Source organism: Pelophylax lessonae, assembly GCF_965119305.1.
Source record: "Pelophylax lessonae genome assembly, chromosome: 4".
Classification (NCBI taxonomy): Eukaryota; Metazoa; Chordata; class Amphibia; order Anura; family Ranidae; genus Pelophylax; species Pelophylax lessonae.
This window is the reverse complement of record NC_138771.1, coordinates 582,147,642-582,160,012: the sequence shown is the minus strand read 5'-3', so window position 1 is coordinate 582,160,012 and position 12,371 is coordinate 582,147,642. Positions and strand designations below refer to the sequence as shown.

Sequence of the window (12,371 nt, the reverse complement as noted above, 5' to 3'; positions counted from 1 at the left end):
GTCTTAAGCTGTCTTAAGTGATGTTGGGCTTCAGGGCTGCTACCAGGTGGGTCTGTTCTCAATTTTTGCATTTATTTTACCCAGAAAATAAATAAAGTCTGTATTGTCCAACAAAGCAAATTTCATCCATCTTCATTAATATGACTTTGCTAAACTATACTTTCCCCGTATCCTATTCTCTACAACATAGAGATCTATTCTGTAGTGCAAATTTTAGAACTGGGAAATCTTGAGGCTACTTCCTAGCACAGTTTTCAGTTAGTCGGCACAAAAAACCTAACCAAACTGTTCAGGTTAAAAGCATTTTTTTTTTTTTTTTTTTAAATTTGAATGGCTTTTTTTTGAAGGTTATAGAACAGGACTGCCTGCAACTGCAGACGGTAGGAGTACAGAAAGACAGAAAATCACAAACAAAGCCTTGCAGGGCGCCATGTGGCAAAAACACACATAAAATAAGGGTGTATCGAGTTATAGTCAAAGATAAAAAATGTGAGAGAACAAAAGAAATACTGTATCAGGTGCCTACGTTCACATCAGGGTTACTACAAGCATACCAGAGTACCCAGTGCTTTCATTTCTCCTCCAAGGCCTCTGGGGAAAATAATCGAAGGGCTATCAGTTTTTCAAATGAGTAGATAGAGTTGATTATGGAAATCACTTCTGACAGATTGGCTGTCTGCTCCTTTTTCCAATGCCTAGTGATGGTGAGGCGGGCAGCTACTACTGGTAACTAACAACAGGTTTTTGCAATGTATTTGCAAATACATGTGAAGAGTTCCCAACTATAGAAATGTAACAATGCATAACTGAGAACTGATTGAAAGAAGAACTTTAAAATGTGTCCGCAAGACAGAATAGGGGAAGGGGAAAAAAAAGGGGGGGGGGAAGTTAACTTAACCACAGAAGTCACACTTTGAATGACAATTGCGCAGTCATGCTACACTGTACCCATATGAAATTTTTATCGTTTTTTTCACACAAATAGAGCTTTTTTTTTGGTGGTATTTAATCACCTCTGGGTTTTTTATTTCTTACAAAAAAAAAAAAAAGAAAAAAGACAGAAAATTTTGAAAAAAAAATAAGTTTTTCTTATTTTCTGTGAGTAAATTTTGAAAATAAATACATTTTTCTCCTTCACTGATGTGCGCTGATGAGACGGCACTGATGGGCACTGATAGGCTGCACTGATGGGCACTGATAAGGTGGACCTTATAGGCACTGATGAGGTGGCACTTATGGGCACTGATGAGGTGGCACTGATGAGGAGGTACTAATATGCCGCACTAATGGGCACTGATAGGCGGCACTGAGAGGTGGCACTGATGGGCACTGAGAGGTGGCACTGACGGGCGACACTGATGGGCACTGATATGCGGCACTGATGGACACTGATGGGTGGCACTGATAAGCACTGACGGGCACTGATGGGCGGCACTGATGGACACTGATGGGCAGCACCATCAGTGCCCACAATCAGTGCCCATAGTGCTGCCAGTCAGTGTCCATCAGTGCCTAGATGAGGAGGCACTGATGGGCACTGACTGCAGCACTATGGGCACTGATTGTGGGCACTGATTGTGGGCACTGATGGGGGCACTGTGGGCACTGATGGTAGGCAGTAATTGGCACTTTATTTACATTTTGTGTAATCAGGGCACTGATGATCAGTGCCCTGATTACTTGTACTTGTCTCCCCTATGAGGAGGAGCCGCTGATCGGCTCTCCTCACCTCACACACTGGCAGTGTGAGGCGAGGAGGGACGAATAACGGCACTTCTTCATTTACATGTTACCGGCTGTGATTGGACACAGCCGAACACATGGGCAAAGAGTCATGTCATTGACTCTTTACCGAGATCGGGATCGCGCCGTGTCCTAGCAACACGGCACGGTCATGATAGCCGCTACGCGTGCCCCCGGGGGCGCACAAGAGAGTCTGTTCTGGTGCGCCGTCATATGATGGCATCCCAGAACAATAGCTACACCGCTCCGCCGTCATTTGACGGTGGGCAGGTAGTATGTGGTTAATTAAGTTCTATTTGGAGGGAGCTGTCAGTATATTCATATATGAGGAAAAAGGAAACGTAAAAGCCTGACTGAGATCAGCCTCAATTACACACTCCATATATTGTATTTATAGATAAGTGTAACAGGTCTCAGTGATCTGACACATGTATAGATATGTAGAAATCAACTTTATTAACCCCTTCCCTACAGATGCATTGTAAAATGACACCAGCAGAAACATTCCCTCCCTCCCCCCAGGTGGACGTCTTATGAGGTCCTCCCCTTTTCGCCGCTCTCGCTCGCTGCTGGGGCACACAGCGCGGCGATTGGGGATGAAGCGTGTCCCTGAGGACACAGCCCATCCCAGATCAGGGTAAAGAGCCAATAAAATTGGCTCTTTACCATGTGACCGGCTGTGTCCAATCACAGCCGGTCACAGATGTCAACAAACCTGGTAACTGCCTGTTACCGGGTTCTCCTCCTCACACACTGATCCTTGTGAGGAGGAGATTATGATAACAGGCAGTTACTGATTACAGTGCATAATTAAACACACACATATTGCCCAGTAATAAAGAGCACCTGTCACAGCCCATCAGAGTCCCCTTTACCAGCCCATTAAAGTATCTGTCTCCAGCCCAGAATACCCGAGTACCTGTCTCCAGCCCAGAGTACCCGAGTTACCTGTCTCCAGCCCAGAGTACCCGAGTTACCTGTCTCCAGCCCAGAGTACCCAAGTACCTATCTGCAGCCCATCAGAGTACCCGAGTACCTATCTCCAACCCAGAGTACCTGAGTACCTGTCTCCAGTCCATCAGAGTCCCCAAGTACCTGTCTCCAGCCCAGAGTACCTGAGTAACCTATCTGTAGCCCATTAGAGTACCCGATTACCTATCTGCAGCCCATCTGAGTACCCAAGTATCTATCTCCAGCCCAGAGTACCCGAGTACCTATCCGCAGCCCATCAGAGTACCTAAGTACCTGTCTTCAGCCCAAGGTACCCAAGCACCTATCTGCAGCCCATCAGAGTACCCAAGTACCTATCTGCAGCCCATCAGAGTATTTGAGCACCTATCTGCAGACCATCAGAGTACCTGAGTACCTGTCTCCAGCGCAGAGTACCCTAGTACCTGCCTCCAACCCAGAGTATCTAAGTACCTATTTGCAGACCATCAGAGTACCCGAGTACCCGCCCCCAGCCCAGAATACCCGAGTACCTATCTGAAGCCCAACAGAGTACCCGAGTACCTGTCTGCAGCCCATCAGAGTACCCAAGTACCTATCTCCAGCCCATCAGAGTACTCAGTTACCTATCTGCAGCCCTTTAGAGTATCTGAGTACCTATCTGCAGCTCATGCCTCATATAATATAAGTTAGGGTGTTCTCTTTTCAAAATGGGGTCATTTTGTGGGCGTTTCTATTGTCCTGGTGCTCCAGGGCCTTAAAAAGTGTGATAGGTAGTAATGAAATTATATAAGCACTTTATGCTCCTAGAACGCCTGACAGTGCTCCCTGCATGTTGGACCTCTGTATGTGGCCAGGCTGTGTAAAAATCGCCATACTCAGGAGGAGTACCAAAATGTATTTTGGGGTGTAATTGCAAGTATGCCTATACTGTGTGTGAGAAATAACTTGTTATTATTACAATTTTGTGTAAAATTGAAAAGTCCAAGCTGTGTTTGTGGCAGTAAAGGTGTATGGGTCCATATCCAGGATAAAATCAATCCCTTAAAGGAATGTAGTTGGTAGGAGAGGAGACGTCCCAAAAGATGGCAGCATGAGACCAAGCTGGAAGCCTGACCGGCTAAAGCAGTCGGCGTGTCCAGCGAAACTTCCCTGCAGCTGCTATGGTTGTTTGTATTTTTAATAATTGGTCAATTATGTTTTTAAGAGATAGATAGTTGGATTTCTACATTTCTATACATGTGTCAGATCACTGGGTCCTGTTACACTTACAGTATCTATGGATACAACGTATAGAGTGTATAATTGCGGTTGAGCTCAGTCAGGCTTTTGTGTTTCCTTTTTTTGGGGGGATGGCCCCTTCTTTTTCCAACATGACTGCTCAAGTGCACAAACAAGGTCCATCAAGCCATGAATGAGCCAGCTTGGGGTGGAGGAACTTGACTGGCCTGCACAGAGTCCTGACCTAGACCCGATAGAACACCTTTGGGAGGAATTAGAGCGCAGACTGCGAGCCAGGCTTTCTCATCCACATCACTGCCTGACCTCACAACTGCACTTCAGGAAGAATGGTCAAACATTCCCATAGACACACTCCTAAACTTTGTAGACAGCCTTCCTAGAATAGTTGAAGCTGTTATAGCTGCAAAGAGTGGGCCAACTCAATATTAAACCTTACAGACTAAGACTGAGATGCCATTAAAATTCATGTACTGTAGGTGTAAAGGCAGGTGTCCCAATACTTTTGGTAATATAGTGTACATGCTGAGCTTCGCATGCACGGCTCAGTGTACATTACATTGACAGGCAGGGAGAAGGGTTTTTGACCGCAGAGACGGATAGAGTCTATTCTGTCATTAAAACACTACTTGTCAGTTCTTGATTTTTTATTATATTTTAATTCTGAGTTATAGCGGTATTAAACCCAAAAACATTTAACAGATTGCAGCTTACCATTCCTTTAAATGTAGTGGCTGCATTTATTTTCTAAGGCTTTTTGAGGCTTTTTTATTTTCACCTGGGGATCCAGTCAGTAACATGCTTCTTATCTTAGGGCAGTAATGGCAAACCTTGGCACCCCAGATGTTTTGGAAACACATTTCCCATGATGTTCATGCACACTGCAGTGTAGTTGAGCATCATGGGAAATGTCGTTTCAAAACATCTAGGGTGCCAAGCAGTGGCGTAGCGTGGGGGGTGCAGGGGGGGCCGGCCGCACCGGGCGCAACATTTGGGGGGGCGCATCCCACGCCATTGTCACTCTAGCAAACTTTAAAAATTCTTCCTAGCGTGTCACTTCAGCCGCCGCCATCTTCAGGCTAAACGATGGCTGGTCGGCGCCCTGTGATTGGGCCAACATTGTCATGTGCGGCAGCGGGACTGGCCAGTGGCAGAGCCCCGCCTCGCTTCTGCAGCCTGCCTCGCCGTCTTCTAAGTCAGCCCTGCATATGCCTCTGTCCCGCCTCCTCTAAGCTCTCACAATCCTCCCCGACCCGCCCCCTGTAAGGGCTCGATGATGCGGTGGTGTCCTTTGTGTAGTGGGCAGTGTAGTGGGCAGTGCAGTGTAGTGTAGTGGGCAGTGTAGTGGTCAGGTAGGAATCAGGTAGGTCATTGTAAGGGTCAGTGTCGTTGACAGGTAGGTCAGTGTAGTGGCCAGTACAGGAATCAGGTATGTTAGCATAGTGGACTGGTAGGTCAGTATAGGAATCAGGCTGGTCAGTACTATTGTAGGAAGGGACTCGGGGAGTACTAAAAGTCCGCAGGTTAGGGGGCACAAATTACTTGCCTTGCCCTGGGCGCTGACAACCCACGCTACGCCACTGGTGCCAAGGCTCACCATCACTGTCTTAGGGTGTCTCCACTCTTGATGGAGAAGCAACAGAGACACCTTTGAACAGCAGCATTGCCAACATGGGAAAAGAGTAGTGTTAGAATAACAGATTTAGATGGACTTGACTAGCATATTAAAGCTGAACTTCAGCTAACACTTTTTAACCACTTGCCGACTGCCCGCTGCCTTTTTCCTGCGGCAGAGCGGCTCAGCTGCATCCAGTCCCGTAGTACTACGTGACTGGAGTGCATGTGGTGGAGCTGCATTCCCTCTGTGTTTAGACACAGCAGGAGGCGTGGGTCGCGGGAGGAGCGGCGGCAATTGCCGCTGCTCTCCCGCCATCGTCTGAGAAACCGAGAAAAGACCCGCCTGCTTATGTCCTTATCTTCTCTCAGACAGGCAGGGACAGATCAGCAGTTTCAGCTAAGCTGTCTGTGCCTGTCACAGAATCCCCCCCCACCCCCACACACACATACACACAGTCAGTAAGCACATTAGGCATACATTTAACTCCTTTGATCACCCCCAGTATTTAACCCCTTCCCCGCCAGTGTAATTTATACAGTAACAGTGCATATTATTTAGCACTGAATACTGTGTTAGTGTCACTGGTCCTCAAAAATCGATCTGCGGTCGATCTGTCCGCTGCAATGTCACAGTCCCACTAAAAATCGCAGATCGCCGCCATTACTAATAAAAAATACAAATAAATAAAAAGTCCAAAAATCTATCCCGTAGTTTGTAAACGCTATAAATTTTTCGCAAACCAATTAAAATACGCTTTTTGGGAATTTTTTTTTACCAAAAATATATAGCAGAATACAAATTGGCCTAAACGGATAAAAAAAAAATTTAAAATTTTTTTTATTGGGAATGTTTTATAGCAGAAAGTAAAAACGATGGTGTTTTTTTTTTTTTAAATTGTCGCTCTTTTTTTGTTTATAGAGCAAAATCTAAAAAAACAGAGGTGATCAAATACCACCAAAGGAAAGCTCTATTGGTGGGAAAAAAAGGACATCAATTGTATTTGGGTACAGCATTGGATGAACGCACAACTTTTCGTTAAAGTAAAGCAGTGCCGAATCACAAAAATAGCCTGGTCATTAAGGGGGTAAACCCTTCTGGGGCTGAAGTGGTTAAGCAGTTACAGCAACAGTTTCTTTTCCCTTTTGGGAATAAAGGAAGTACATCAATTAGTAAAAAAAGCTGACCATTGTAAGCATCCCTGTCAGTGGCAAATGGTTTGTCTCAACCATCTAAATACCAGTTTTACTGGGCAGCTTGGTCTGTTAAATAAGTTGAAAACAGCCAAACTGGCTAGATGACCCAGTGACAATAAAGGAAAAAAAAAAGCCAAATGTAGAAAATAAATGCAGCCATGACATCTAAGGACAAGGACTGGTAAGCTGCAATATAATACATTTTTATTTTAGGGTTTAACCACTTTAACACTGCTCACTGTGCTGCTACTGCGGCACAGTGGCTCGTTATCGTCTGGCGACGTAGACCTACGCCACCAGACATTCCCCTCTCTCGGCGGCGGCGCTTGCGCCGCCGGAGGCTCGCTCCCACTGTATTCAGTCACAGCGGGAGACGGGCCAGGGGAGGAGCGGCGGTGATCACCGCCGCTCTTCCCCGATCGTCGGGGATCGAGTGTGGAGATCCGCCCGCTTGTGTAAACAAAGCGGGCGGATCTCCTAAGTGACAGGCAGGGTCAGATTGCAGGATTCAGCATAGCTGAACCTGCGATCTGTCCCTGTGTCACTCAGTCACCTCCCCCCACACACGTTAGTAAGCACCAGGCATACATTAACCCCTTGATCACCAATAAAAGTTAACCCCTTCCCTGCCAGTGTCATTTTTACAGTAACAATGCATATTTACAGCACTGATTACTGTAGTAATGTCACTGGTACCACCAAAAGTGTCAAAAATGTCAGTCAAGGGTCCGTCCTGTCCGCCGCAATGTCGCAAGTCCCGCAAAAAAAATTGCAGATCGCCGCCATTACGCGTTAAAAAAAAAACAATAAAAATTACATAAATTTCCCGTAGTTAGTAGCTGCAATAACTTTTGTACAAATCAATCAAAATACGCCTATTGCGATTTTTTTTTTACCAAACATATGTAGCAGAAAACAAATTGGCCTAAAATGTTAAAAAATTTTGATTTTTACATTTTTTTGGGGGGAATTTCATATAAAAAATGTGAAAAATATTGTTATTTTTTTAAAATTGTCGCTCTTTTTTTGTTTATAGCGCAAAAAGTAAAAATCGCAAAGGTGATCAAATACCACCAAAAGAAAGCTCTATTTGTGGGGAAAAAAAGTCATCAATTTATTTGGGGTACAGCCTCGCAGGACCGCGCAATTGTCCGTTAAAGTAACGCATTGCCGAATCACAAAATATGGCCTGGTCAGGAATGGGGTAAAATCTTCCGGTCTTAAAGCGGTTACAAATACGCTCATTGAGAATGTGTTTGTCAAAGACATGTAGCTAAATACATTTTGGCCTAAATATATGACAAAAATGTAATATATTGGATATTTTTTAACTGTCAAAGTAGAAAAATATTGTTATTTTTTTCAAAATTGTTGCATTTTTTTATTAATATCGCAAAAAATTAAAATCACAGAGATGATCAAAAGAAAGCTCTGTTTGTGGGGAAAAAAAAGGACGTAAATTTCGTTTGGGTACGGCGTTGCATGACCGCGCAATTGTCAGTTAAAGTCGCACAGTGCTGAATCGCAAAAAGTGGCTCAGACGTAAGACAGCAAAATCCTCCTTTGGTAAAGTGGTTAATAACTGCTTTATCGCCTTTCTTTTCAGGGCGGCCATTGAGTTGAAACGAAAATGGGCAAATTCATGAAACCAGGGAAAGTTGTCCTTGTTTTAGCAGGACGCTATGCAGGCTGCAAAGCAGTCATTGTAAAGAACATTGATGATGGCACCTCTGACCGCCAGTACAGCCACGCCCTGGTTGCTGGCATTGATCGCTATCCTCGTAAGGTGACTGCCACTATGGGCAAGAAGAGAATCGCCAAGCGTTCTAAGATCAAGTCATTTGTAAAGGTGTACAACTACAACCACCTCATGCCAACCAGATACTCTGTTGATATCCCTCTTGACAAAGCTGTGGTGAACAAAGATGTTTTTAGGGACCCAGCTCTGAAACGGAAAGCCAGAAGGGAGGCCAAAGTCAAATTTGAGGAAAGGTACAAGACGGGCAAAAACAAGCGGTTCTTCCAGAAGCTGCGGTTCTAAAGCACTGTTCATTTGGTATACCAATAAACTTCTTGTGAATAACTGCTTTATCAGTAAATACCACAGCCATTATGTATCAGAGCCATCAATACCAGTTCAAAATCTCTAAGAGTTTAAGGAAGCCATCTAACAACTAATTAATCATAACAGCTAAATAAATAAAAAGTTCACTTTTGATTTTATACAGTTAAATTATTTACATGATCCAAAACCAGAGGTGAATTGTTAGCCTTTTCGCTGCATGGTTTGCTATAGAAATCGCAAAATCAAGAATTAACGGTTACACCATTTCCTCCTGATCGTCCAGCAAGTTTCTATAGAATTTGATTTGACGTCCAAGATAACAGACTTCAATCTATTTATATTCACTTTCGACTATGATTTATTTCCTAGTACTGTGGATCATACTATAATTATAATAAAATCAAATGCAGAGTGTACTTGTAACTGAAATTCAACAGAAGATAAAAATACAAAACAAGACACAATGTGGCCAGCGAGACTCTTCAGAAACCCATAAATCATGGCCCGGTCTCACTGATACAGATCCCAGAGATGTCAGTGGTACAATCACACACAGAGTATTACCTGATATCACAAGGATTATCATTATGGAAATTCCAGTTTTCATCCAATATTCCATTGCTTGTTACTGTGTCCAGGTGTACAATGGTAATTCCTTCACCGTAATCTGTTCTTGGAGTTAGTTCTGTAAGTAGGTCCCTTCCTATAATAAGCTCCTGAATTCCACCCTGGTTTTTCGGTGCTCACTTTTCCATTCCTGTATGGCTTGCACATAGGTCCCTGAGCCTACACAGTCCTCACAATTCACTATCTGTCCCCTGTCTCTATAGTCCCCAGGGTTATTCTATTACTGCAGCAATTTGGAGGATTCGCCTCTCTAGGTATCCCAATTTTATACAGCTCTCTGTTATACCTGACCTCAGTCCTCGGCTTCTATTAGGGACTCCTGATGACACTGTCTGTCCTTTTCCCTCTACACAGTGCTGTGCAATTATTAAGTGTAGGGGAAGTGACTGCAAGAGTGAGAGAACAAAGAGATAGAAAAGAGGAAAGGCATGAGACAAGATCAGATCAACAAATAAGATAAGGCAGAGAAATAAAAATTGTTCAACAAGAAAACACTGATGCTGAAGTCCACAGATAGCACTGTTAACAGAAGAAAATTAAGTATTTTTCAAGGCGATGCCTTAAGTACCCGTATCTGCAGCATCTGAAGCATTCAATATGGGAATGCAAAAGCAGCTTGAATGAGAAGGTTCCAAAGCTGATGGCAAAGGCATGCTGCATTAGCCCATCAACACAAGCCTAAAGTCCAAAATGTATTCTTTACAACCATAAATAAATATAAATAATAGCTGATGTAATAAATAACAAATTAGAGTTGATTTGGATTTGAGAAAATACACTACATTGTCAAAAGTAATGGGACGCCTGCCCTTACACGCACATGAATTATATTGGCATCCCAGTTTTAGTCCTTAGTGTTCAATATTGAGCTGGTCCACCCTTTGCAGCTAAAACAGCTTCAACTCTTCCGGGAAGGCTGTCCACAAGGTTTAGGAGTGTGTTTATGGAAATGTTTGACCATTCTTCCAGAAGTATATTTGTGAGGTCAGGCACTGATGTTGGACCTGACTCGTAGTCTCCACTCCAATTCATCCCAAAGGTGTTCTATGGTGTTGAAGTCAGGACTGTGCAGGCCAGTCAAGTTCCTTCACCCCAAACTCGCTCATCCATGTCTTTTTGGACCTTGCTTTGTGCACTGGTGTGCAGTCATGTTAGAACAGGAAGGGGCCATCCCCAAACTGTTCCCACAAAGTTGGGAGCCTGAAATTTTCCAAAATGTCTTGGTATGCTGACACCTAAGAATTCCCTTCACTGGAACTAAGAGGCCAAGCCCAACCCCTGAAAAACCACCCCACGCCATAACCCCCCCTCCCCCCAACAAATCATGTGGACCGCTGCACAAAGCTTAAACTTTTCCCAACTTTGTGGGAACAGTTTGGGGATGGCCCCTTCCTGTTGTATCATGACTGTTCACCAGTGCACAAAGCAAGGCAAGACATGGCTGAGGGAGTTTGGGGTGGGGGAATTTGACTGGCCTGCACAGAGTCTTGACCTCAACCCAATAGAACACCTTTGGGATGAAACCCAATACTTTTGACAATATAGTGTATATGAAGGTGTGTGTCCTTATTATAGAGCTTTGTGTATACCTTAGAGAAATCATCTCCAAACGTTCTAAACAAAAGGGACAGTACACTGTCCTTAAGAGCCCATTCAGACTAGCGCGACTTGTCAGGCGACTTGTCAGCCTGACAAGTCGCGGTACGTTGCAGTCCATTGTGTAGTATAGGACCCATTCTTCTTTGCAGGACCTTTCAAGCAAAATCAGGTTGGATGGGGAGCGTCAGTGCACAGCCATTTTCAGATCTCTCCATTGATATTCAATTGAGTTCAAATGTGGGCTCTGGCGGGGACACCCAAGGACATTCACAGAGTTGTCCTGGAGCTACTCCCTTGTTATCTTGGCTGTGTGCTTAGGGTTGTTGTCCTGTTAGAAGATGAACCTTCGTCCCAGTCTGAGGTCCAGAGGGCTCTGGAGCAGGTTTTTTGTCAAGGATGCCTCTGTACATTGCTGCATTTATCTTTCCCTCAATTCTGACTAGTCTACCAGTTCCTGCCACTGAAAAACCTCCCCACAGCATGAGGCTGCTACCGCCATGCTTCACTATAGGGATGGTATTCCAGGCGGGCTGCCATGTGCCTTTTACTGAGGAGTGGCTTCCATCTGGCCACTCTACCATATAGGCCTGATTGGTGGAGTGCTGCAGAGATGGTTGTTCTTCTGGAACGTTCTCCTCTCTCCAAAGAGAAATGCTGGAGCTCTGTCAGTGTCACCATTGGGTTCTTGGTCATCTCCCTGACTAAGGCCCTTCTATCCCAAACACTTAGTTTGGCAGGGCGGTCCACTCTAGCAAGAGTCCTGGTGGTTCCAAACTTCTCCCATTTATGGTTGATGGAGGCCACTGTGCTCATTGGGACATTCAATGCTGCAGAAATTTTTCTGTACCCTTCCCCAGATCTGTGCCTCTATACAATCCTGTCTAGGAGGTGTACAGATAATTCCTTAGACTTCAATGTCTGGGTTTTAGCTCTGAAAAGCCCTGTTACCTGTGGGACCTTATATAGACAGCTGTGTGCCTTTTCAAATCATGTCCAATCAACTGAATTTACCACAGAGGGACTCCAATCAAGTTGTAGAAACATCTCAAAGATGATCAGTGGAATCAGGATACACCAGAGCTCAACTCTGAATGTCATGGGAAACGCTGGGAATACGTATGTACATGTGATTTTTTCTTTTTAATAAGTTTGCAAAGATTAAAAAAAAAAACTTCTTTCACATTGTCATTTATTACCTACCTTTATTTTAAATTATGGGGTATTGTTTGTAGAATGTTGAGAAACATAATGAATGTAATCTGCTTTGGAATAAGGCTGTAACAACAATATGTGGAAAAAGTGAAACACTGTGAATACTTTCCGGTTTCACTGTATATTC

The 12,371-nt window shown here is 44.2% G+C and overlaps 1 protein-coding gene across 1 annotated transcript; it reads left to right on the top strand.

Annotated features, from left to right (window-relative positions):
- Window positions 1–8,340: 8,340 nt before the first annotated feature.
- LOC309552132 (large ribosomal subunit protein eL27-like) lies at window positions 8,341–8,797 on the top strand. The gene has a single exon (XM_082252940.1). The coding sequence runs from the start codon at window positions 8,372–8,374 to the stop codon at window positions 8,780–8,782; it is 411 nt and encodes a 136-aa protein (XP_082109066.1). The 5' UTR covers window positions 8,341–8,371; the 3' UTR covers window positions 8,783–8,797.
- Window positions 8,798–12,371: the final 3,574 nt, after the last annotated feature.